The sequence below is a fragment of the Lissotriton helveticus genome, chromosome 4_1 (assembly GCF_964261635.1).
Source record: "Lissotriton helveticus chromosome 4_1, aLisHel1.1, whole genome shotgun sequence".
Classification (NCBI taxonomy): domain Eukaryota; kingdom Metazoa; phylum Chordata; class Amphibia; order Caudata; family Salamandridae; genus Lissotriton; species Lissotriton helveticus.
Window position 1 is genome coordinate 421,834,955 of NC_136063.1, and position 22,980 is coordinate 421,857,934.

Here is a 22,980-nt window from a genome sequence, read left to right on the forward strand (position 1 = left end):
AAAATGATGGTCTACACTTTAATTCTTCCTTGCAAGGATTACTGTGATGTACTCAACAAAGGCCTACCAAATAATCCCTCCGGCAGCTTCAAGACAAACATGGAACAGGCTCCTTCATTAGTGAGCTAAGAAAAAGTAAATATATCCCAGCTCTGAATAGCAGATTTACTTAAAACAAAGGCATACGCACTTGTATAGGGTTCACATGATGTCTAATGTGGCATCATGCATCTCTAGCACTCTACAGGGGAGAGGATGTAGCCTGACTGCTAGAGCGGTCGACCTCGAAGCTGGGGAACCAGGTTCAAGTCTCGACAAGGGACGCTCAACATGCTGTGATTCTGGGCAAATCTCGAAATCTCCCGGTGCCTAACAAAATGAACGTGTCCATCTGTAGCGCACCTGGTGCTCATGTAAAGCGCTCTGATAGCTTTGTGTCAAGTTCGCACAAAATAAAACTACGGAAGAAAAAAAAATACAAAAAATAAAGAGTATCTATATGTTTGGTTGGAGGAGTGAACGGTAGTTACAATGCCTACGTGAGAAGGGTTGGGGTAAGAACATGAGGTCCTGACAACTGGTCTGATCATTTAGAGGCAAAAGTTATGTTTATAATGTAGCGTCTATTCTGTTAAGCCTTGTCATAAGGATACCGCAGGCACATAGACCTTCATCCCAGTGTGAAAATATGATTACTTCCATTACGTGGTCTTTCCAGGTTAAATTGGTAGTTGTATGCAGCTTATTGCCTTCAAAAGACCTTGACAAGCTATTTTTAGCAATCCCACATTTTCACCAAGTAATACGAGTTTGACTTTTTGGCAATCAGAAAAAGTGGGCTGTAAAAGGCTGGCACAAGTTTTTCACATGGAGCTAGTTAAGCACTTTATAAAGCAAAGGCGGGAATATCCGCCTCCAAGAGGTAAACATATTCAGACACTTACAGATGAGGTATTGGGTCAAAGTTCAAGTGCGCTCCAGAGAGGCACTTTCTTCTTGAGCTTCTGGCGGCGACAGACAGATTCTAGCAAGGTGGTGACTGAGGGTAGAGACCATATTTTCCCCAACAAGGAAACTGCTGAACGCTTTTTAGTAGTGTCCGAGAGAAACAAAAGGAGTGAAACATGTATGACTCATTTACAGTTTAAAGTACTTCCTTTACACTTGCACTGGCAATAAAGTATGATGCTGTTATGTGCAAGCTAATTTTGGAGCTTCGAGGCTGTGGTTACAAACGGGCTAAGGTGGACGGTGAGATTACTCCACCCCGTTGGCTCCTCCACTTTATCCCCCATCCCGAAGCCCTTGCTCTTGCCAGACTTTCTGGGCTAGGCAGTGGGAATATTAATCTCTCTTGCTACAGAGGACACTGTGTGATTACTAAATTGAGAGTCACTGTAAATTGGAAGGCCTGTCCCACATCTGCAACTACACTGTGTCCCAAATGGATAGCACAACACTTTACTCTCTTCCAAGAGACCTTCCACCGGGGTGTTTGTCAGCATCCATGGGGTATACCTGGCTTTGGCCTGCATGGGGACTACTGGGCCGGGGCATTGCGGCCAGGGATCCACACCACACCCATGCATGCATTTCAAGTATCACCAGGCAGTAAAGTCTCAATCCACAACTTTTCTGATGGACTGTGTGCAGGGCCATATAAAGTCAGAGGACCAAGAACAGGGTGTCACTGTAATCCCTTACTCAAATCACTCTCATGCATTTTTGTAATACAGTCACAACCGAAATGCAAATTGTTGTTCAGCAAACTGCTTTACTGTCTCGCCAAGCCTTACATGTAGTTAGCACGAAAATGTGAGCTAGAGCCTTGAATGTATAACTGTCTATGGGAAGTGGGTGGGTATTTTCTTAGTTGGATGGTCTGATATGAGCTGGGAGAGTAAGCCATGTTTAAATGGACAAATACATGGGCAGACACAATTAACCCCTTCGGCGCTGATGACAAAGCCAGGTCGTCATCAGCGTTACCTGAGCTGCGCGGATGACGAGCTGGCTTTGTCACGATCAAGCCATGCTTGAAATTCCGGCGCACAGCGGGAAAAAACGGTAGCGCGGTAGGCGTTAAGTAAGCCAGGAGGTGATGAGCAGATTCCACAGTGTTAGTGGGAACGGGCAGCCTCTTTCGCTAGGAGTGTTTGACTTACAGAAGAAATTGAAAGAAAGGTATCACTGCTACATTACAACCATATAATTCTCCAGTCCACGGCGGACTGATTGATTGATTGACTGTAGAGACTGCGAGCCTGTGGTCACACTGGCACTCACACATATTGTTGGACTGCCCCATGGTAAATGTGCTTTGGGGGTAAAATTATTGAGTAAATAGATGCGGGGCTGAAGCTCCTGAATGGCACATTTGAGAATTTACTGGGCATTCCTGACAAGATGGTATGCAAGTATACATAGACTCCATGAAGCCCACATGCCTAAGCAGAAAAAAGTACATTCTAAGAGGGACGCTAAAGCACCAGAAATGGAGACCTCATGAGGCTGGAGATTTCAAATTTAAACTGTCTCCAAGTAAAAAATAGTCACTCCGAGGTAAAGTATAGGGATGCTGTGGGATTATCTGCTAACATAATTGAGACTATAGGAATCTCTCAGTTTTCTGTAACAAAATACATAGCTTTTGCTGGATTTCCTAGGCTGGTCTTTTCTAGGTTTCTACGAAATTGTATTTTCCATTTTTGAACTGTGTTTATTTTATGCCCAGATAGTACCTAGTGATAGATTAGGTTTCTGCTACTTTTTTGGGCGTATACCATGGTTCAGCACTATGATGGTTTCGAGTTTATGTGACGCTTTAGAAAGTCTTTAAATAAAGTGTGCCTTGGCCATATTATTCCTTTTGGCAGGTAGGCTGAGCACCATAACCACCTGGATGAAAAACCACGGACGTCAAGGGGCTTTGTGAGGTTACCTAATGTCTGATCCACATTAGCATAAGAAAAATTGTACTTTACTCGCTGGACCATTGCAGGAAATTGGATGATATATTGCAACACTTCATGAAATATGTTGTGTCAAACCGTACAGGCGAGACATGCAATTAGAGATTTAGAGATTTGTTAAAAAAAGTCTCTTGCCTTTACAAATACAATGCGCAGAAAGAGTATCACTGGAAAGGTAACAGATGATCTGCTCAGATATTTATCTGTTCATTAGGGAGGGAAAGTGTGAAAAAGGGAGGCCAGACGGGAATAAAAGTATGAATGTTATATTGTTCATACATGTTATTGTGTCTATGTTATCATTTTTGCCTTGCGATGGAAATTCTTGCGTAAAAGGACGATCTGTTCCTTTAAACCGGATTACTTTCACGAAGCCAACAATTTGTAGCAAAAACTTATAAACAGTGGCTACCCACGCACTTGTGCGAAGAATACTAAAACAAGCTTGGTACTGCACACGTGAAGTACTCTAGACACCCAAATCTAAAACCGAGAATGATCATTTAGTATGCGTGACTACCTTCTCTCCTGCCTCCAATCAGGTAAAGACACGTATTGTAGAGCACTGGCCAATACTCAATGCTGGCAACATGTCACTAGAATGTCCACTCCGCTTTCTGTAAGAACATTAGAGACCATTTGGTCAAAGCGACCCTACCCCCCACAAAATATCCCAAACGCTCACTGACATGTGGGGGTTACCACCTGTACTGGGACACTTTAAATGTGGAGGATGTAGTGTCTGCCATCTGACCATCGAAAGCAAAGAGTTTACTTTTAGAAACATCAACATAACGATGAGCCATTTCTCAAATTGTGACACCAGCAATGTTATATATGCCATCTTTTGTCCCTGGAACCTAATCTATATAGGTCAGACTACTTAAAAGAACAGAATCCGAATCTGCCAACAACGGAGCAGTCGGAGTTGTCAAACACCGAACGCACCACTAGTTGAGCACTTCACCGACCAAGGACACCCAGAGGATGACCTGAAATGGCAAATCATCAATGTAATCCAACCATCACCGTGTAGCACCGACATCACTACCATCCTCAACAAAGAAGAGCTGAAATGGAGCCTATGAACTAATAGCCTACACACTGGACTTAACAGAACGGTGGAATGGGCCACTGATCTAATCTGTGAACCGCTCCAATATTTTCGTCAGCCTTCCGGCCTACTCTCCCGCAGTTTGTATTGCTTTATACAACTGTAATATTGACACTGCCAATGTAATATATGACCCTGTAACAGTATGAAAGATTTCCCTTTAATATCCCATATATGTCACTTATTTATAATTCGGAATGTGATTTTCCTATATTTGGTCAGATGTCAGTATACTCATGGATTTGCTCAGTATGGATACGTTGATTTTTCCATTACGGTAGTTACCACATGCCTTTCAATTATAGCGGACAATGTCAATCTTAGTATATGTTACTATATTACACTGTCTCTTTGCGAATGGGAGTTTGATACTATGCTCAGGTAGTGGCTCTTCGATTATTTAATTTCTACCCCTTTTATGTCAAATGGGTACTGCCATAAACATTCTGCCTTTCTCATAGATCGCCCATTTTTTACCGTATATTACCATATACTGCATGTCCATTCTTAATTGACCTTGATCTTCAAATGAATTAAATGTAAATCAATACTTCTTTTTCATTTTCCCTGGTTCATATCTATCTGCCTGATTATACTACACTTTTATAACCTGCACGTACATTCACGCGTTTCCCATCATGGCACCCCTTTCTTCCCCCTGGTTTCTGCTCTCTGATCCCACATACTAGCCCTTCCAGGTGCCCCATCACGCATGCGCATGGCTGAAAGTCGCGCTGCCTTTATTTTAGACGTTCTGAGTCACTGCACTTTACCTTTCGATCGCCGTTGGACTGCAGCCACAGGTATAGCTGGTCTCCGCTGTTTCCTGTGTACCTCACGGTAAGCCGTACTCACGATCCTCCACTCTCACACGCATGTTAGTTCTAAATTCCGTTTTCCCTCATCTTCCTCTATTATATTGTATTCTTGCAGCTCGATCACAGCAATTATCCCGCCTCCGAGCGCCATTGCCAGATGCCCTGTAACTTTCTACCAGAAAGTCACTCTAACACCTTGAGGGCGGTTTTTAGCTACTTGTAAGCTATGTCACTTAGTTTACTATTTCCCCTTTTTCCTCAGACTGTTACTGCACCGCAAGTGTAATTAGGCCCTATTCAGTGGGGTGTTAACCTAAGGTTCTATTGCTCTGGATTACCCTAAGTGACGTGTCCCTTGCCTTCCAACAGGTTAGCTCACCTCTGTGGTTGATATCCTCAGCTCACTTCGAGCGGTATAAGGCATCAGCCTGTTGTCATTGGCACAAGTGTTCATGCTGGTTTTTTCCACATTTTATTTCCACCTTTTGCTCACTTATCGGCTTAACTGCTTGCCGAACCTTGATCTTGACATGGTCTCACTCATTACTCGCGGTACCTGAATTCCCATGCATGTACTGCCCATTACATCTTGTTTGTTTTATAGATTTTTTGATTCAGAGTGTCCTGCAGAGTGGCCAGCAGCTCACTAGCATCCCACCTACCCTGGAATTAACATGCACCACACATTAGTGTTTTGCATTACTGGCCGTATTGTGTCACCTTTCTAACCTCTTTCTTTCTTTTTCTTTCTTATTGTTTTTCTTGCTTTGCTGTCTTGTTTACCCCTTCTCGCCTCCCCATACCATTTTCTCTCTTTTGCTCCACCCCTCCACTCCTCTCACACTCCTTGCCTTATACAGGCTACCTCTCAGGCATATACTCGTGCGTCCTGATGATGATACCCCTTTCCCAATTGGGATCGAAACGTCGTTGACTGATCTCATCTTGACTCTAAACTGGCTCATTTGGATGGATGTGGAGCAAAATATGTCTTTCTTACTGTGACTGTTTTGAATATGCATTTACTGATGAAGTGACCAAATGTGTAAATGCCTGAGGTTCGGAAATCTGTTGACCTCCAACCTTTTACCCACACGTTATTATGTATATAGGTGTGCTTTATGATTTTTTGTTTAAAAAATACATTGTCTCCCCATTTGGAGAATTTCGACAAAGGTCTTAATATGGTTCTGTGCACCATTGTCCTTTAATCGTTTTGGAGGGACCTTTGTCTCTTTTAATTAAGGCTCCCCGTTTTCCGTTTCTACTGATTTTTACAGATAAATACAGATAGAAAACCATTTATTTTCTTGTCTGTCTGAATACTGAAATGTGCATATAGGTGCATTGATTTATCTTCTGCAGGTGTTCCCATTACTGAAACCTGGCAGGCATTCAAGCATGACTGCATATTTATTGGTTAAATAAATGCGGGAATATACTAGTTGCAGCTTTACTTTTTTCACAAAACCCATAATAAATAAGGATAAATTCAGATAAAGTTGACAAAAAATAAATATGGATAAATATAGACGGAAATGTCAAAAAATTAAATACCATAAAACATGGAGCCCTACTTATAATATATTGAGATGGAAAGTGCTATTTTTCTCCACATTCCAGAAAAACCAAAGGTACGCCAGATGCAAGATTGATAGTTCTTTGTTTTAGGGCTCTTTCCAATTTCCCTCTTAATCATGACATTGTAGGATGTCATTGGATGCTCAGCCTCTGCGAGAAAAAAATAATTGGCAGATGGGGGATGGAATTAAGATGGACAATAGAAAATGTCGAGAGCCATAAGTGAGAAGATGGGGTGAGTCACGGAGGCGAAGAAATGCCACAGAGTCTGTAGTCTTCTGCAGCTCCCACTATGAATTTAGTTGCTGTCACAAGTCAAAAAGCAGCTGCAAGTGTGATGGGGAAAACAAATTTGCACCATTCCTCCCCAGTGTGGTAGAGGTGCCAAACTGGCAATTTTTCAGGATGTCCACCATACTACAAACCACACTTAGTGTCTACACAGCGCTTCAGAAAAAAATCTTCATAAATCACGGTCTGCTCAGATGCATCACCAGACACAGGAGATGGGGGCAGGTGTTGTAGTTTTTATGCCATACGCTTGTATAGGTAAAAGGGACATGCTCTTCTGTGGAAAGTGAGTCCAATTGCCCTACTGTGTAAAGGGTTCTGGTGGGCCACTGGCGTGGTAGAATTCGTCAGGCTTGAAACGATGTATACATACAGGGGAATGCTGCAGAAACAGGTAGAGAATCTAATGTTTGGCAAAGGTCTCCTGATAAAGTGAAGGTCAGCAGATAGATTCACTGGATGAACAAAGGGTAACTGGAAGAGACTGAGTCTTTGTGTTCGTCTTTGGGGAAATGTGATAGTTTCAATTGCATTGCTTCTTGCTGCAAAGTACATAACGTATTAAAATGAAACTACAGTGTGATGTTTTAGGATTCTGCAGTGCAAGCAAAATGATTTGTAAAAATTTAAAGTTTTGAAGTGTGAAGTAAGCAGAAGATTGACCAGAACGTTTTTTAAGCTTAAATTTAAGTTCTTTTCAACAATCCTTAAAATGTTTACCTTTCTCTTGCTAACACTGGCCTAATATTGGGAAGACCTTGGTGCAACTGGGGAAGTAGGTGGAGCGCTTCAAGAAAGAAAACACGATTTAAAGAGTGCAAAGAAAACAACTCGCCAGCTCAAGAATACAATTAATATTGGTTATGCAGAGCTCCCAAGGTGTACTGGTGGTCTTTATCGGATTAGCCTCCTTGCTCAAAGACCAGGAGATTTGTACGTCAGAGCATGTCCACTATCAGTAACACCATGCAGACACCCCACCACATTATTTGCCACAACACAGGGTGAACCACGCCACCTCCAGTGGCACAGCTAAGCGCAGAGATGCATGACCAGACAACAGATGCAAATAATAACACTTCAGTAAACCAGGATTTCTACTGTAAACGTTATACAAAATAGTGAACAATTAGGATTATGGAATTCTTTCACTGTATCTCAAGAGCCTATATAATCTATACAAAGGGGAACATGTTGGACCCCCCACCACCCCCTCCCCCCCCCCAGCCAATGGTTGTTCTCAAGCATAATGTGTGGAGTTTACAGAATCAAGTGGTACGGCATAATTTTTCACTAATCTGCATCAGAAGAAAAAGCCGATTTGCAAGGGTCCGAATGAAAATAGCTTGACTAATCACTCACTTCACACTTGCCAACTCACGAACATTATGCTCCCAAGGAGAAGCATGCTACTTGCCCACAAAGCTCTTCAGTGCCTTGTCGGAGATAGTACGAGCTACATAAAATATAAATTGAGGTTTCAGTAGTTAATTTCTTTAGCTAACAAAGGAAGACACCCAGTAATGCATCTGGAACTTGTCCTGGATGAGACAAATACGAGATGGCACTTTCCTTTACTGAGTTCCTAGAAGAGGTTAAATCTGAATGTGACACTTGACTAGAAGTAGTTACTTGAGACAACACGTGCTTCACAGAAGGAATGGACAGGAAAGCTAACCAGGGCAGTCTAAGTTTGCTGTAATTTTTGAGGCATCTATGTCACATTCTTGTCAATATGAAAAAGCAGGAGCCACAGAAAAGCAGCTGCAAAAAAAGGTTATCTATGACTGTTAAAAGAACTGGTTAGAGGGAATATTGTGCGCCATAAAATAAGGTGAGAAAAATCATATTTAAAGTCCAGAAAAGTTTGTCATCTCTCCACGTTATGTTTGTAGTGTTAACACTCCATTTATGTTCTGAGAATCAGGAAATGTAGATCAGGTTGCAAAATAGCACCCTGCAAGGTAGCGTGTTTAAGAAAACTTTATACCGACCCGTTCAGAAAAAGAGAAATATTGCCAAACTAAACATTTCAGTGGATATTCCGAAATTTTTGTTGGAGGCCCAAAAGACTTCCCAAAGGACAAGTCAATCACCAGTGAAAGTTTGTAAAGAAGTACATTTGCAATGCGAAAGAATGACAATCGGAGGAGCCGCCACAAGTTACATGCAGGTCTATTTATATTTGCTCGGTCCAATAATGGACATCTCCGGGACTGCCAGTCCCTTGGAACAGCTGTAGGTCTTTCTTTAAAGCTGGAGATTATCCAAGTCAACGGAGATAAAAATAAAGTGAGTGGGAGGCGTTACCATGCTTAACTGGAGAGAAGAACTTTGAAGTGGGAATGTAAGTTGAGAATGCAGTTACTGCCTACATTCATAGTGCCCACTGAGAAGCCTGGCTGCTTTTCTGGACCACAGGACACTTCTGAATGACAGAAGCTGACGGATCACCAACCGGACGCCCCGTAAATTGCCTGAAACATTTAAAGTGACATTTTTGATGACCAGTGACGATAAAACTTGGTTTACTCAACCACAGGATGCTGTACTCATGTCTTCAACTCTTATCTGGAGGTATGCTTTCTTACAAAGGGGATAAGTAAAAGTAAGACTTCAAAATGAAACTGAATTGCTTTATGATCTTCTGAAGGATTTCACTTCCAACATTGTTCCCACCTTCTGCGATCTACCTGGAGAGGTACAGTGGTCACCGTTCCCTGTGGTTCTTCCAAGGCAACTACCTTTTTGCTGGCAATTCTCACTGACCTATCTGCTATGAAGCACACATCCCCAACGATCGTAAAATACGTGTGTGAAGAATAACCAACTGTCTAACGGGGCAAATAAGCATTATACCACAATAGATAGTTACTGCCACTTTTATTAGGAAGTGTGTAATAAATAATATGCTATTCTAGATCAAGCATAATAGTGCCTCAAAATTTTGCATTGTGTGTCACTGCTGGTAAAATATTGGCATTTATTTTGAGAGTAGCACCTAATATGGTCTGCCAGGGTCCCGTTTCCACATATGGGTTTGAATTTGAACAGATTTCACAACTGTCCTAAACAAAAAACACCTGCTTGTGAATTGCATCTGATATTCCATCACCTATAATCCCAAAATCGGCCGTTGTGCAACAAGACAATCTATGGAGTCTGAAATGTGTGTGTTTAAAAATAAATAATAATAATAATACATTCACACATAGCCGTACACAGTTTTTGGTACTGTTTGTATCAATACACAGTTTCTAAGAAAAAAAAAGGTTTTTTTCCAAAGTTGGGGAAGAGCCAACAACTACTCCAAACTGCTTATAAGAACACTGTAAAAAGCAAATTCATCAGGTAACTTAAAAACTGCAAGCCTGGCGCCACTTCAAGAAAAAGCAAAAGGAGCCCCTTTCAGATGCATACTTTAGGCTACAGTTCTGCCTTCTGCTGTAAACGTATTCTATACAACAAATAAGCGAGCCCCGTTCTGCCCGAATGAATGTTTAATTTAGTTAAGGTCTGGAGATGCTCATGTGCTTGAATCTAAAAGACAATAGGATGGCACCTACTTTAATAACGGATGGCATCTTGGAATTCAGGTTGTCGTATGTGAAGTGCAGGCGGGTCCTGAAGGAGCACTTGTACAGCAGCGGATCCTGGTAGAACTCGATTTTCCCACTGGCGTTTCTCTTGTCCAGGCATACGGTGCAGTCAGAGAAGTTGACCACCTTCCTCAGCACCAGATCCGTGGCTGAAAGAGAAAGCAAACACTGCAGCCTGCAGATGCCACACGCCTGGCACAGTATGGCAGATCTCAGAATTGTTTACACTTTAGATTTACCTATGTGTTAGATTGCAAGGGAGCACTTGAAAATATATAACATCAGATCACACAAAATGAGGTTGACATTTGAAAAATAGTACCTCTGATATTTCCCAAGCGCTTGCTTCTTAGATTTTCAGAATGATACTTTACGTAGAAGCTACTGGATTGTTTTTCATCAGAGAAATGTTAAATCAAATTTCTATGCATATTTTCTCAATACTTTCTGCACATTTCTCATTTTTTTGTGTTTAATTTTCATACCTTATATGGTTTCTCTGCAGAAACTAATTCACCGAGTTTGGGACACTTTATAAAAAAAGGTGGGACATTCTTAGTTCTCATCCATGAATTTTATCACTATTACTAACACCGACTACACTCTTATTGGAGCTCTAACAACCCGATGACTTTACGGGAACCACCAGACATGTTCAGAAATTCAGCGCTGCATGCGACGTTTGCAGGCAGAAGTAATACATTTTACTTTTACCCTCCTTTTAAGAATGTAGGGAAAAGAACTGAAGTCTATAGATGTCTTGAGCCTTTACTTGCTACGGTACATCAATTCTGAATTATGCACAGGCTTCGCATTCAGAATCCTCTGTTAGGGGGGATGGGCACCAACACCAAGGGAGGCATAAGAACATGCACAAGTATTCTAACGATACACTGTCACCCCAAAAAACGTAAGTTTACTTCAAGGAAATATGATAGCTTTGAAAAGGTCTGCAAAGTACTCACCCGAAATATCCATGAAAGCTCGATCCCAAAATTCATCCACTGTGTAGCACTCTGCGCAGGTGATATTGACGGACAAAACAATATCATCTTCTACGTACTTCAGAATGAGATTGTTGACAACAATGTTCACATTATTAACAACACGTCTTATTAGACTCTGCACATAACCTGTGGAAAAACAGAACAAATATGGCAATGATCACCTTTCTTGAGTTTCCATTTTACCAGGGCAGCAAGCAAATATAATGTTGAAAGCCAAGGGTTTCTGACTAGAAGTTCCATACGTGTTACTTACATGGTCTACATAACAAAACATGATCTACTTTCTACACGAGCCCCAAGGGGAATGAGGAAACGGTTCAGTCTGAGCACCTATATTCTAGCCTCACAAGACATCGCCGGACAGCTGGCACCTAGAAAAATAGATTATGTGTCCACCTATACCGATTTCTGTTGTTAGTCCTACATAAAATTAAATGTGTAAAAAAGTAATATGTATTATGCGAGGCTAAAGTATGTGTACTTAAAGGGGAATGATGAAATGATGGGTTGCAGGGAAATCACCCCTCCACCTTCATCCCTTAAACTTTTTTCATTTTTAAAGCTGAATGCAGAATAGGTTTTCAAAGCTGTCTTTTTTCCAAGGAGTCTTGTTGATGCTGGTGTACACCTTAAGCAATATCAATATGTGACAAAGGTAGCCACTTCTTTCCTTGTCATTACAAACAAAGTTTCCATTCCCAGGCTTTTGTGTGACAGCCTTATGCATTATGAGTGTTGGGATCTTACAGCCAGATTCATCAAGCCCAAAACGTCTCGCAAAGGGCCAGATTCTCAGAATCTGGCCCTTTGCAAGCGCTATTTTTGCATTTGGGATTCATCATCCCAAATGCAAAAATCGCATTTTTAGAAATCGCTAAATTGCGAATAATTGCATTTAAGGAATCTCAATTTGAGATTCCCTAAATGCAATTCATGAACCATTTTAAATTTGCGAATTCGCAATCTGGGGCCGCTATTTACCGCGAAGTCTGACTACGTGGTAAATAGCGAAAGTTGTATGTTACACACACGTGTGCACAACACCAGTGTACATTACCATTTCAGGGGTGCTACAGGGTGTCGGACACCCTGGCACCCTTGAAATCGCTTCCTTATTTGCGATTCACTAATTGCGAATTGCAAATAAAGAATGACTCCCCATTAATTCCTATGGGCCTATTAGAATGAATGGGAAAGCCATTCCTTATTTGCGATTAGCAATTAGCGAATCGCAAATAAGGAAGCAGTAGAAATCGCTAAAAATATTGCGATTTCTACATAAATCCCGTTTTGCGAGTCATTAATAGCGATTCCTTAAAAATCGTTATTAAGGACTCGCAAAACATGACAATGATGAATCTGGGGGTTAGTTCCTTCCATGTACCTAATCAGACTGACACACGCTTGATTTGTAGGTGAAAAGTTTAGGACTGGAAGCAGAATCCACGATGACATGGAGAGAGATGCTCACTCTTCAAGTGTCACACATAGCTCAGCGTGCATGACCCTGGCTACTGTAGCAGCATGCTTCCAGCTGCCACAGTTGTCAAATGCAGGAGATCTTCTCAGAATTTAAACAAATCCAGACCATTTTAGGTAGAAGCAATCAGGGGCAATCTAGGCTTTTTCTGCTGCACAGGAACCCAAAAGATATACGATTACCCTCCATAATTCATACAGCAAAGTCCAAATCGTCCAAGTATTTGTTAGTGAACGTCTGTAGCCCATGCCTAGTGAAGGGAATGGAAGCGATACCTGTGTCTATCTGCCTCTACACTCTTCAATCATAATAATGACAGGAACCCCATCCCCCGTTCTATATATTAATGGCCATGAGGAAGGAAGGAGGTTTTGATCTGTGCTTGTTGATGTGCTTTAAGCTGTCGAGCCAGAAAGGCAACAACTTTCAGAACAATTCTATCCTATGCATACCGAAGCAAGGCTTGGAGAGTACTCGCGGAGTTCTAAGGATCTTCGAAGTCGGAAATTGTGTCTCTAATCCCTTTGTGAAACCTGTGGATTTTTAGAAACTATGAGTTTGAACCGGTTTATATAACATGGATGTTAACACTTGATGGCCTGAATTCTGCATAGAAAAGGAACAGCCATGCACTGGTTTAAATTCATAATGTTACAAAATTGAAAGTTTCAGTGTGGGATAAGAAAGGTTGTGGTAGAATGGTAAAGGATGCAAATCACAGAAGGTACCTGTAATAGTTTGGGGAGAGGGGTTTGAACTGTAGTGTCTTCGAACATATAAGTACATAATTCTGTCGCTCAAGTATGTTTTATAAGTCCCTATGTAAGAGAGAGAGAGCGAGGAAGGGAGATAGTTTTTTTTCTTCTTCCAAGTCTCCTTAAACAGTGGAGGAGATGACTGGAATTATCTAGTGACAGTAGAGGTGAAAGTCTGGACTACTAATTTTGAAAACCTACATCTCATTGGCGGTCAGGGTGTAGTACTATTAAAAGCTGAATCGAAGCCCCATAAATGGGATGCTGTTCTCGAGGAGAGCCCACATTCGGACAGGCCTAAAGGAACTGCATTGCAAAGGTCCTCTGTATTTGTCAAAAAGATTCACACCATACCAAAGGCCTCTTTGGTCATCCAACCCCTTTCTGGTTGGAATTCCTCATTTCAGAATAAGAAAAGTGGGGCAGTAGCTCCTTCACTTATCTAGCCACCAGGACTCCCAGTTCAGCTCCGAGCTTCCAGGGACATTCTGGCCTTCAAGAGACTTAAGACCTGTCTCTTTGGTTCTTCCTTCTAGTACCTCTGTTAGTTAGGGATCAGACTTGCTACTTAGCATTGGGACACTCTATTGAGTAGCTGTTGCGCTTCACTAATCTTTACATAATAATAAATATTAATGATGCAAAGGAGCATGGAGGATGTGAAATCCCATGTGAAGTAGACTGACATCCTGGACATTTCATTGGCAACACCAGCGAACTTTTGAAGTTCAAACTGTGAAAGCTTCTGAGAGCTGTCCAAGAGTGGATCAAATGAGGCTGAGAGAATGTTAGGATCCTCACTGTAGTGGGCATGGGTACCTCTACAAAGATACATTTTATTTGTGGTGAACTAAGAATCACCCACTGGGAATGGCCAGGAAAGCCAATCTATGGGATATTTAGTCTGAAGTTTCAAGGCCGGTACCCCAGGGGAAAAGGGGTTCTAGATCCAAGGTCAAATGTGCCTCCACAAACAGTGTCCTCAATAAGGTCTCTGAGAAACTCTTCTAGCTCCAGATAGTACAATTATAACATTGAAATAATTTTAAATAATATCAATTTAGCTGCATTTGGCATACAGAAACACATCAAACACAAGGAGATGATGGACGGAGTGCTGAAACTTTTAAGACACTCACCCCCAGTCACCGATCTGGGGTGAATCCATCATCGTTCTTTAGCTCACTTCGCCACCTCAGTTCAGATCCAGCTATAAGCAAATCAGTCTTGACCCTGTGCCTTATGGGAACAGTCCAGCCCGAACTGCCAAGCCATGTCCCTGAACCGGAAACAAGCATCCTGGGACCGGTTTCGGGGTAACAACCATCATCAGCTAGGCATTATTTGCCGGGATAATGTTCAAAGAATTCTATATATCTTGTCTATTACCTTTTAGATGAGAATAATAGAAATCCATGGCTCCCCACTGGCTAAGCTGTGGTTTGGGCAGTAACTTCAAACAGCAAAAATGATCTTTCCTAAAAAACATGCCTACCAGAAATTATGTGGCTATGGGCTGATGTGCTCTGGGGAAAGTCTGGCAGATACAGTCTATAGATTAGCTTTCTCAATGTAAAACATATATTCAATCCCCAATAGGAAACTGTTCACCAATAAAAGACCAAATCCACATTGATTAATGTGTCACTGTTCCTACTCTGCCGATCGTTTCGCTCCTTACTGTGAGCATTATTGTTCACCTCAGCCCAGCATTTCATCAGTACAGAAACTGTGTAGACATTTGTGGTAGAAACCAACAAAGCTTAATTGTGAATCTACTTACAATACAACTATCTACATCAAACACAATTGGATCTTTGAACTGAAAGGTGCACTATCATTAATATTAGAATAATTTAAGGAAAATAGCCGCACACACTGATGGTAGAGAAAGAAAAGTGAACTCATGTTTACAAAGCTTTACTCTCCAGAGCAAAACCGTATGTCCAGAAGATTAAATACTTTATTAAAAACTCTTTTTAGATGTCATCATGGCTTGAAGTTCATTAAAAAGAGCACAGCGCTCCTTGCAATGCACCATGGGACAGCAAAGTAAACTCGCCTTACACCAATTTACACAGCAGTAGCCAACCCTACTGACCGTGCTTTAAAATTAAATTGAGAAATGCAGGGTTGTCGCTATCACAACAGATGTTTGCAATCTTAAAGTATAGGTACTCTGCCATTAAAAGTATGGCACCCCTGCTTAGAAGTGATGGTACTCTCACTTTCAAACTAAATACGTGCAGGTACCCCATACCTTAAAGTGCCTGCCCATTTATAAGACAGCATGCTGGACATGTAAGGACTGCATTAAGTTTTCAAAGAAAACAAAGCTGGATTCCTATTTAATCCCAGTAATAAATAAATACTGTCATCTCGGCAAAGGAGGAAAGAAATCGCATGCTAGAATTTCTATACATGGAAAGCATTACCAGCTATTAGCCGGGCCAACTGTTACATGTGGCAAAGGAAACAGCGAGGCTATGCACATCAAAAAACGAACTGCCGCTAAAGGAACACTTACTGAAGAGTTATCCAGAAGTACCTGCTGTGCATTTCAGTTACAATTGAGAGTCAGCTCTCAACTCACACAGCTCCACCAGGGAAAAGATTACATTTCAATACCATATATTACACAGCACAAGAAAAACACTACATGAGTTTAATGTTACAATATTAGTCACTTCAAAGAAGTGAGTAAGTTGCACAAAACTAAATTTAGCTGTGGGCAAGGAAATGGAAACTCACTATCCCTAGCAGCTTGACTCAAAGATGTGCATTTTTTCTGGCACATCTTTGCAGGCTGGGCCCATTTGTTTTTACTAGTTCAATGCAAAACACTGCCACTTCAACACACTGTAGTTAAATCCTGTTTTTAAAATTCCACTTGCCAGGGTTTGTATTCCATTAGCCGTGGGAAAGCTGTTTAGGGTTTTCCCCAATTCTGTCTCACTATAAATAAAATCACTCCCCTACCGCAAGGAGCTCACGTTGGAACTCTCTGAACCTTCAATCCATCCATCTGTCTAAACACAAGGGGGGATTTGGGACTGATTCATCCAATGTCAATGCTTTCCCCTCTGGAACGTCTTCCTCCTTAACGTCAAAGAATCCTTTGAGAATACAGGATTATCAAACCCTCCTGCTCACACCTCGGGCCTGAGCATTTTTTTCTACTGTCATTGTCTTAATTTAGATCAGCAGCTTAGTACCTGTAGTGTAGACCATAGACTTTTGTAGACTTATAAAGTGTGGCTCAGACCTACAAGGTAAGTGCTTTGCAAGAAGGACAGAGTACAAAACAAGCTAATAGCAATGCTCAATTAAGAAATAGGATGTAAAGTCTGGAAGGGACTGATGTAAAAAAAATCATTTACAATAATGAACAATTATTAGTAAGAATAATATAAAGATATGAATTTTCTTACAATGTGAGAGGATGGGTAGAGTAAACTGAAGGGACCGGCTGACTGGGAATCTTGGAAAATATACAGTGTATATTCATAGGGCAAAGAAGAGCCCTGCAGACAGCGGAAATGGTGAGGTGTTAAGTTCGTTTTTTGAAGGTCTCATATATAGAGTTCATCTTAACAGTAGGAGGGATGGAGTTCTGTAATTTCACAGCCTGAAACAGACTGGTTTAGAACTCTTGTTTTTTTGAAGAATGGTGCATCCAGACACACATGATTAGTACTTCAGAGTGAGCGCAAGCCTCCTGAGATGACCGTTTGCCGCATAAGTCAAATTGTCAAGCCTTATGTACTCAAGATTGAATATGCATGTTGTCTCAATGGAGAACAAATTTAGAGTAATCAGTTTAGGGGTAATATGATCTGATCTTGCCAGAAACAAACAGAGTAGTTGCTCATAGGGCGGAAACATTGTTTTTAGGTCACGCCTGAGTCAGTGCATGCGCTGTCTGGCGAGAGATTTAGTAAGAGGGTTTTCAAAGTGCTACCCACTTGCTTTGTCCGGCCACCAGCTTGCTGTTATGCGCACAAGCGCGCACGCGACGTGCACAGCTGCCATCTGGCTTTATCACGTGAATCAGATCGCGATCACTTTCACGGGGCGTGCGTGCACACAACTCCCGGGCTTCTTGGGTGCACGCGCACACAACTCCAGTGCTTCTATTCACGCACGCACCACTAGCGTGCTTGTTTTGTTTCCGTTTTCTATTTCTCCCAAGTTAGCCTACACCTCTCTTTACTCACTTAATCTGACTAGCTGTCCCTTTACTTCGCCTTCAGTTTCTCTTCTCTTCCCACTTTTACCCCAGTCTGCCATTGTCTCACTCTCCCTTTCCTCACAATCTTTTTCCATTTCTGTGCCCTTTACTAGAGGTCTACCTTCTTTGCCTCTTTACTTTCTCTCTCTCGTCTTTTCTTTCGTGTCCTTGCCCTGTGGCCTCTCGCGCTCTCTCTGTTCCAAGCACTTTCTCCTAAATTCTAACCCGGCACTGAGTGCCCACCTACACTCTCCCTTTACTCCTCCGCGTGCTGCCGGGATGTGCGTGAACTGTTGCCTCTCACAGTAGCCTGTGACTGCCTTGCGCTGCAAGGCGCTGCGAATGAGCTCATCCCTACGGCCCTTTTCTTTGTCAGTGCAAACGGACTCCCCCCCCCCCCTCCCAGGACCACATCCCAGGTCACCGTCCTAAAACGTGCTTGTCTTGGACCAGCACTCAAGTGTCCCTCATTTCCGAGCCCCTGACCGGCCTCGCAGAGCGCTGGAATAGATAAAAATAAGGACACTGGATTTTATTTCATTTTTATTTCGGTTTAGCGCGCGCGACTACAGATCGCGTCACTACTCGCGTGTTTTTTTTATTTCGGTTTAGCGCATAAACGCGCACACAACTCTTCCTCATTACTTTCACAGCCGCCTTACTCTCAGGTTGCAAGGCCAATGCTTGTTAAATTTACTACAAGGACTTCTGGGTGCGTGAGCATTTTATCAGAACGATGCCTGCTTCACAGTGACCACACTTCATGTTTCATGAAGCTCAGCGGGTGCTGTGCTGCTATTCTGATGGCCCGGTAATCTTTTGTTTAATCTGCACATGTCAACCATGATGCACATCTTTTGTTTGAAGGTACGTTCTTTGTGGGATGCGTCAAGGATTACCCTGATGGACTCTTGCAAACTGGCTGGAGTCACTGCACCACAGACTCTTTAATTAAATGCCAGGCTGGGCTGTGAAGGAAGCGCATCAGGGACAAAGCTGTTTCTCAGCTCTTGCGCGTGAGCAGGCACAGAGCACAGTCTATAATCAGGGGGCTCTGCCTCCCGCCCGTCACTGCCTGTTATTTACAGTGCTTCGGCGCCCGGCACCGCCACTTAAAATCCTGTAGCGTGCACTCCCCTCTATCACCTGCCTGTCGCTGACATCTTTTGCCCATCCTCCCATCATGCCTCTCTTCCTTTCACTCTTTTCTTTCTACTTCTACTTTTCCCCCAAATCACTTTCTCCCTTTCTTACCTCTTCCTCTCCCCCCTCACCCTGTACCCCTAAACTTCACCCCCCATCTACCCACCACTCACTTCGCTCCTCTTCTCCATCTTTCACACCTCCCCCAGGCCCCCTGGATATCACCAATTTCAGGGATGATCTCCGGCCCCTCGAGCTAGAGGAAAAGGAGGTTGAGGGGCCGGGCATCCCTCGCTTCCCCCGCAGTGGTGTTAGCAGCATCACCAGCCCCACCTCCAATGCCAAGCATATTCCTTTCTTTAGGAAGGTAATGCTCTGGCCAGCATGGGCTCTGCTGAAAACACCTGGGGTAGGGGTAGCATCTTCCAGCAGGGACCATGCAGGCCATGTTTGTAACTTTTAGTATACTGTGTCACTAAAAAAATCTCCTTTGCAAAAACAAAGACAAGAAAACAGGCATTGCATAAATATCCCAATACAAAAAGACAGCCTGCACTTAAATCCCCGTTAAGCACATGTCCCAAAATATAAGCTTCGATCATCCACATATATAGGATGCCTACATTTATTTATTTCTTGATATGGTGCATCTCGAATCCAAGAGGAATCAGATCACATAGCATGATAAAGACAGGTAACTTTTCTGCACACACAATTACATTATTTAGTGGTAAACCACTCATTAAAGCATAAGCCCAGGCCTCGCCTTTGGGACCTTATAAGTGCTTAGCCATGCAACAGTTGATGTTGTTACACCAAGGATATTGTGCTGCATAACGAAATACTTATGAGGTCCCTAAAGCGAGACCTATTGGATATGCCAATACTTGTTATGGATACCTGTCGGTAAAGTTGTCATTATTGTTATTCCTATTATGTATCCATCAAGTGCTCTGAAATGAATAATAAATTGAGAAATCTACTGTGAGAGACAAAAAAGTAGGAGACCAAAGGAGGGTGGGGCAAATAGTGCCAATTAACAATAACAAATGTACCATATTTTAGAACTGTACCCAGGAACAGATAATATATATTTTAATTTTCTTGAGCATAATCGCAGGACATAAGATTACCATTTCCAGTTCAAAATCATATCGAGACTTGCAACCTCATCATAGTAATTAGTATCCAAGAGCGAAGCCAATAAATATTAAAACGATGTGGCATGATCAGAATGTAAACGTTTTTTCATTGCCTATAATTTTACCTCAGAAACCACAGTATTTGAACACATAACCTTTAGAATAAGAGTCAAAGACCTTAACCACTAGGAGCCCCTGACAGCAACCAGCACTTTCCTCTGGGGACTCCATCCCTCAGCTGTCTCTGCGCCAGGAGGCGCCAACGCATCGTACCTGTGCTAGGAGGTGCATAATGGCGGCTCCCACAGCGCGTGAGCCCCTTACAACAACCAGCACTTTCCTCTGGGGACTCCACCCACCAGCTGTCTCTGCGCCAGGAGGCGCCAACACATCGCCCCTGCACCAGGAGGAGTATAAAGGTGGCTCCAGGCTCTTACAGCGCGGGACGCGCGCGGGCCAGCCCATCTGCGCCCGTCAGAGCCCAGAGGAGGCTGGGTTGTGCCACTCCTCTGAGGCCTGCCTGTGGAGACTCTTGGACTTGATATAATAGGCCATTGCGGGATCCAAGGTTAGTGCCACTACGCTCTGATAGCATACATATTGCTGTCAAGACCACACAGCTGTCCTTTATTCTCCAGTGGGTTGTGCAAGCCTTGTTTAACTTTGGTCCCTGCTAACTTTTTCCTGTTTGTACTGGTTTGCCACTTTCATCTGTAGCTAGCGGCAGGGCAGAACGTGCCCAATAGACGTTAAGGTTAAACTAACGTGTAATCCTTAAATCCAATAATGGGGAAGCAAACCTGTGCTGGGAAAAAATAAATGCTACCCTAGCAATCCACAAAAACTTTTCTTTCAACCCCGATCGACAGGATGCTTCAGAGGTTTATAGGTGTGATGGCTACCGAAATTGAACTAATCGAAAGGAGTTTATCGCTAACCCCGGACGTAGACTTACCCTTGACCAATCATGATGCATCATGCACATCACCAGTCTTGTCCACTGACTCTCTTAAGCTCCAGCCAAGGACTCGTGCAATGGTATGTGAAACATCCAACGCTGACTTACATCTGGAGGCCGCTCATCCTTTAGGCCCATAGGAATGAATGGGAAAGCCATTCCTTATTTGCGATTAGCAATTAGCGAATCGCAAATAAGGAAGCAGTAGAAATCGCAAAAAATATTGCGATTTCTACATGCATCCCGTTTTGCGAGTCTTTAATAGCGATTCCTTAAAAATCGCTATTAAGGACTCGCAAAACAGGACTTTGATGAATCTGGGGGTTATTTCATTACCATTTTTAGGTCGAGGTACTATCCGGAACCGGAAGTAGAGAGATCTTATGTTCCTTAGAGGGGCTCTTTATCCCGCCTCTAATTTTGGCTCTCTCCCATTGGCTGGCTTCCTAAATGGAGGCCAGCCATTGGAGGAGAGAGCCGTCACTCCAAATAGGCTCCGTCCTTTTCGGATTTGGAGGTGTGTTCGGTGTTCTTCTTTCCACTTTTTAGCCACGCCCACCGAACACGCCCCCAAATCCGAAAAAAAGACGGAGCTTGCCGGCCGCCATTTTGTTTTGTTCGCAATGAAGGTGAGCCTCGCTGTCCTCTTGTGTTCACTTTGTTCTGTCTTTAGCCTCACCGTTGCTGTCTTTGACCACCTCTTTTTCTTTTCCTCTTCCCTTGCACGTTATTTGACCAGTCTCGTGTTCGGTTTGCCTTTGTGGCCGGCGGGGCACTATTTTACTTAACTCGTTGTATTTTATCACAAACTGCAATGGCAGGTGTCGAATAAATGGGAATATAGGCTTGACCGTTGAGCGCTTTACTTTTCCGTTCGCGGCTGCCCATGCCGCTTTTTGCCGTTTTTGAGTCCCCTGGCAGGTGCCCACCCTGCTAGGGACCTTGCGCTGTTTCTTGACTAGCGAGTGCCCACCTCGCTGTATAATCTAATGAAAGCCGGTGCCCACCCGGCATTGCCCCGCTCAGTGCTGCCTTCATTTGCCCCGTAATTCACTGAATCCTGAGAGCAGCGCGGCCCGGAGCCTGGAGGCTCGCCCAAGGGGCCGCGCTGCAATTGGCTGCCCAGCCGGAAGCCAGGCAGCACGAGGGCGGGACTAGCGGACAACCGGAAGTCTAGGTGGCTTCCCCCCCGGGGCTCCTAGGAGCAAGGAAGAGCCCCGGGGCTTACCGGCAGGAGAGCGCTGGGTCCGCCAGCAAAGCCCCACCCGCCGCACCAGAGGAGAAGCCAAGGGAGAAGAGAAGAGCCGCCGGGCAGAGGAGATGCGCTGCTCCCTCCGAGCCTCCGCAGGAGTCCACAGAGCCCGGTGAGTGTAGACGGGCAGGGGGCACTCCTTCAGAGAGTCTGAGAGGCTCGGGGGCAGAGTATAAGATAGAGCCCAGCGAGGCTCCAGTATCTTGGGGGCATTTTGTTGTCTAAGAGCCCACGAGGCTCAAGAAGGCGTCAGAACCCTGAGAGGCTCGAGGAGGCGCCATTGGTTTTAAAAGCCCACCAGGGCAGAGGCGGCATTTTGTATGTAGAGCCCCGTGGCTCACCGCCTGCATTGCTTAATTAGAGTCCATAGAGGCTCTGGGGTGCCACAGTTGTTCGTAGGACTTGTGTTGTATTGTCTAACTGAACTCGTTGTATTCTATCACAAACTGCAAGGGCAGGTGTCGAATAAATGGGAATATAGGCTTGACCGATGTAAAACCTGGCACTGGGTCCGGGGACATTTACAGCCGTGCTCCCTGCAGCGAAGTCTGTTTTGACTTAAATTACACTAGTAATCGTATGTTATTAAAACAGCTAGTTACGTCTCTAGCTAGTACTAATGGTCGAAGCGTTGTTT

General features: G+C 43.3%; 1 protein-coding gene across 7 annotated transcripts in view; it reads right to left on the bottom strand.

Annotated features, from left to right (window-relative positions):
- VPS13B (vacuolar protein sorting 13 homolog B) overlaps positions 1 to 22,980 on the bottom strand; it is a 3,181,000-nt gene that overhangs the window by 2,945,835 nt on the left and 212,185 nt on the right. For all 7 annotated transcript variants that reach the window (XM_078686964.1, XM_078686965.1, XM_078686963.1 and 4 more), the window contains exons 5-6: positions 11,341 to 11,508; positions 10,343 to 10,524 (exon numbers count right to left, since the gene is read on the bottom strand). In XM_078686964.1, coding sequence (XP_078543090.1) covers positions 10,343 to 10,524; positions 11,341 to 11,508 — 350 coding nt within the window. The remainder of the gene's footprint in view (positions 1 to 10,342; positions 10,525 to 11,340; positions 11,509 to 22,980) is intronic.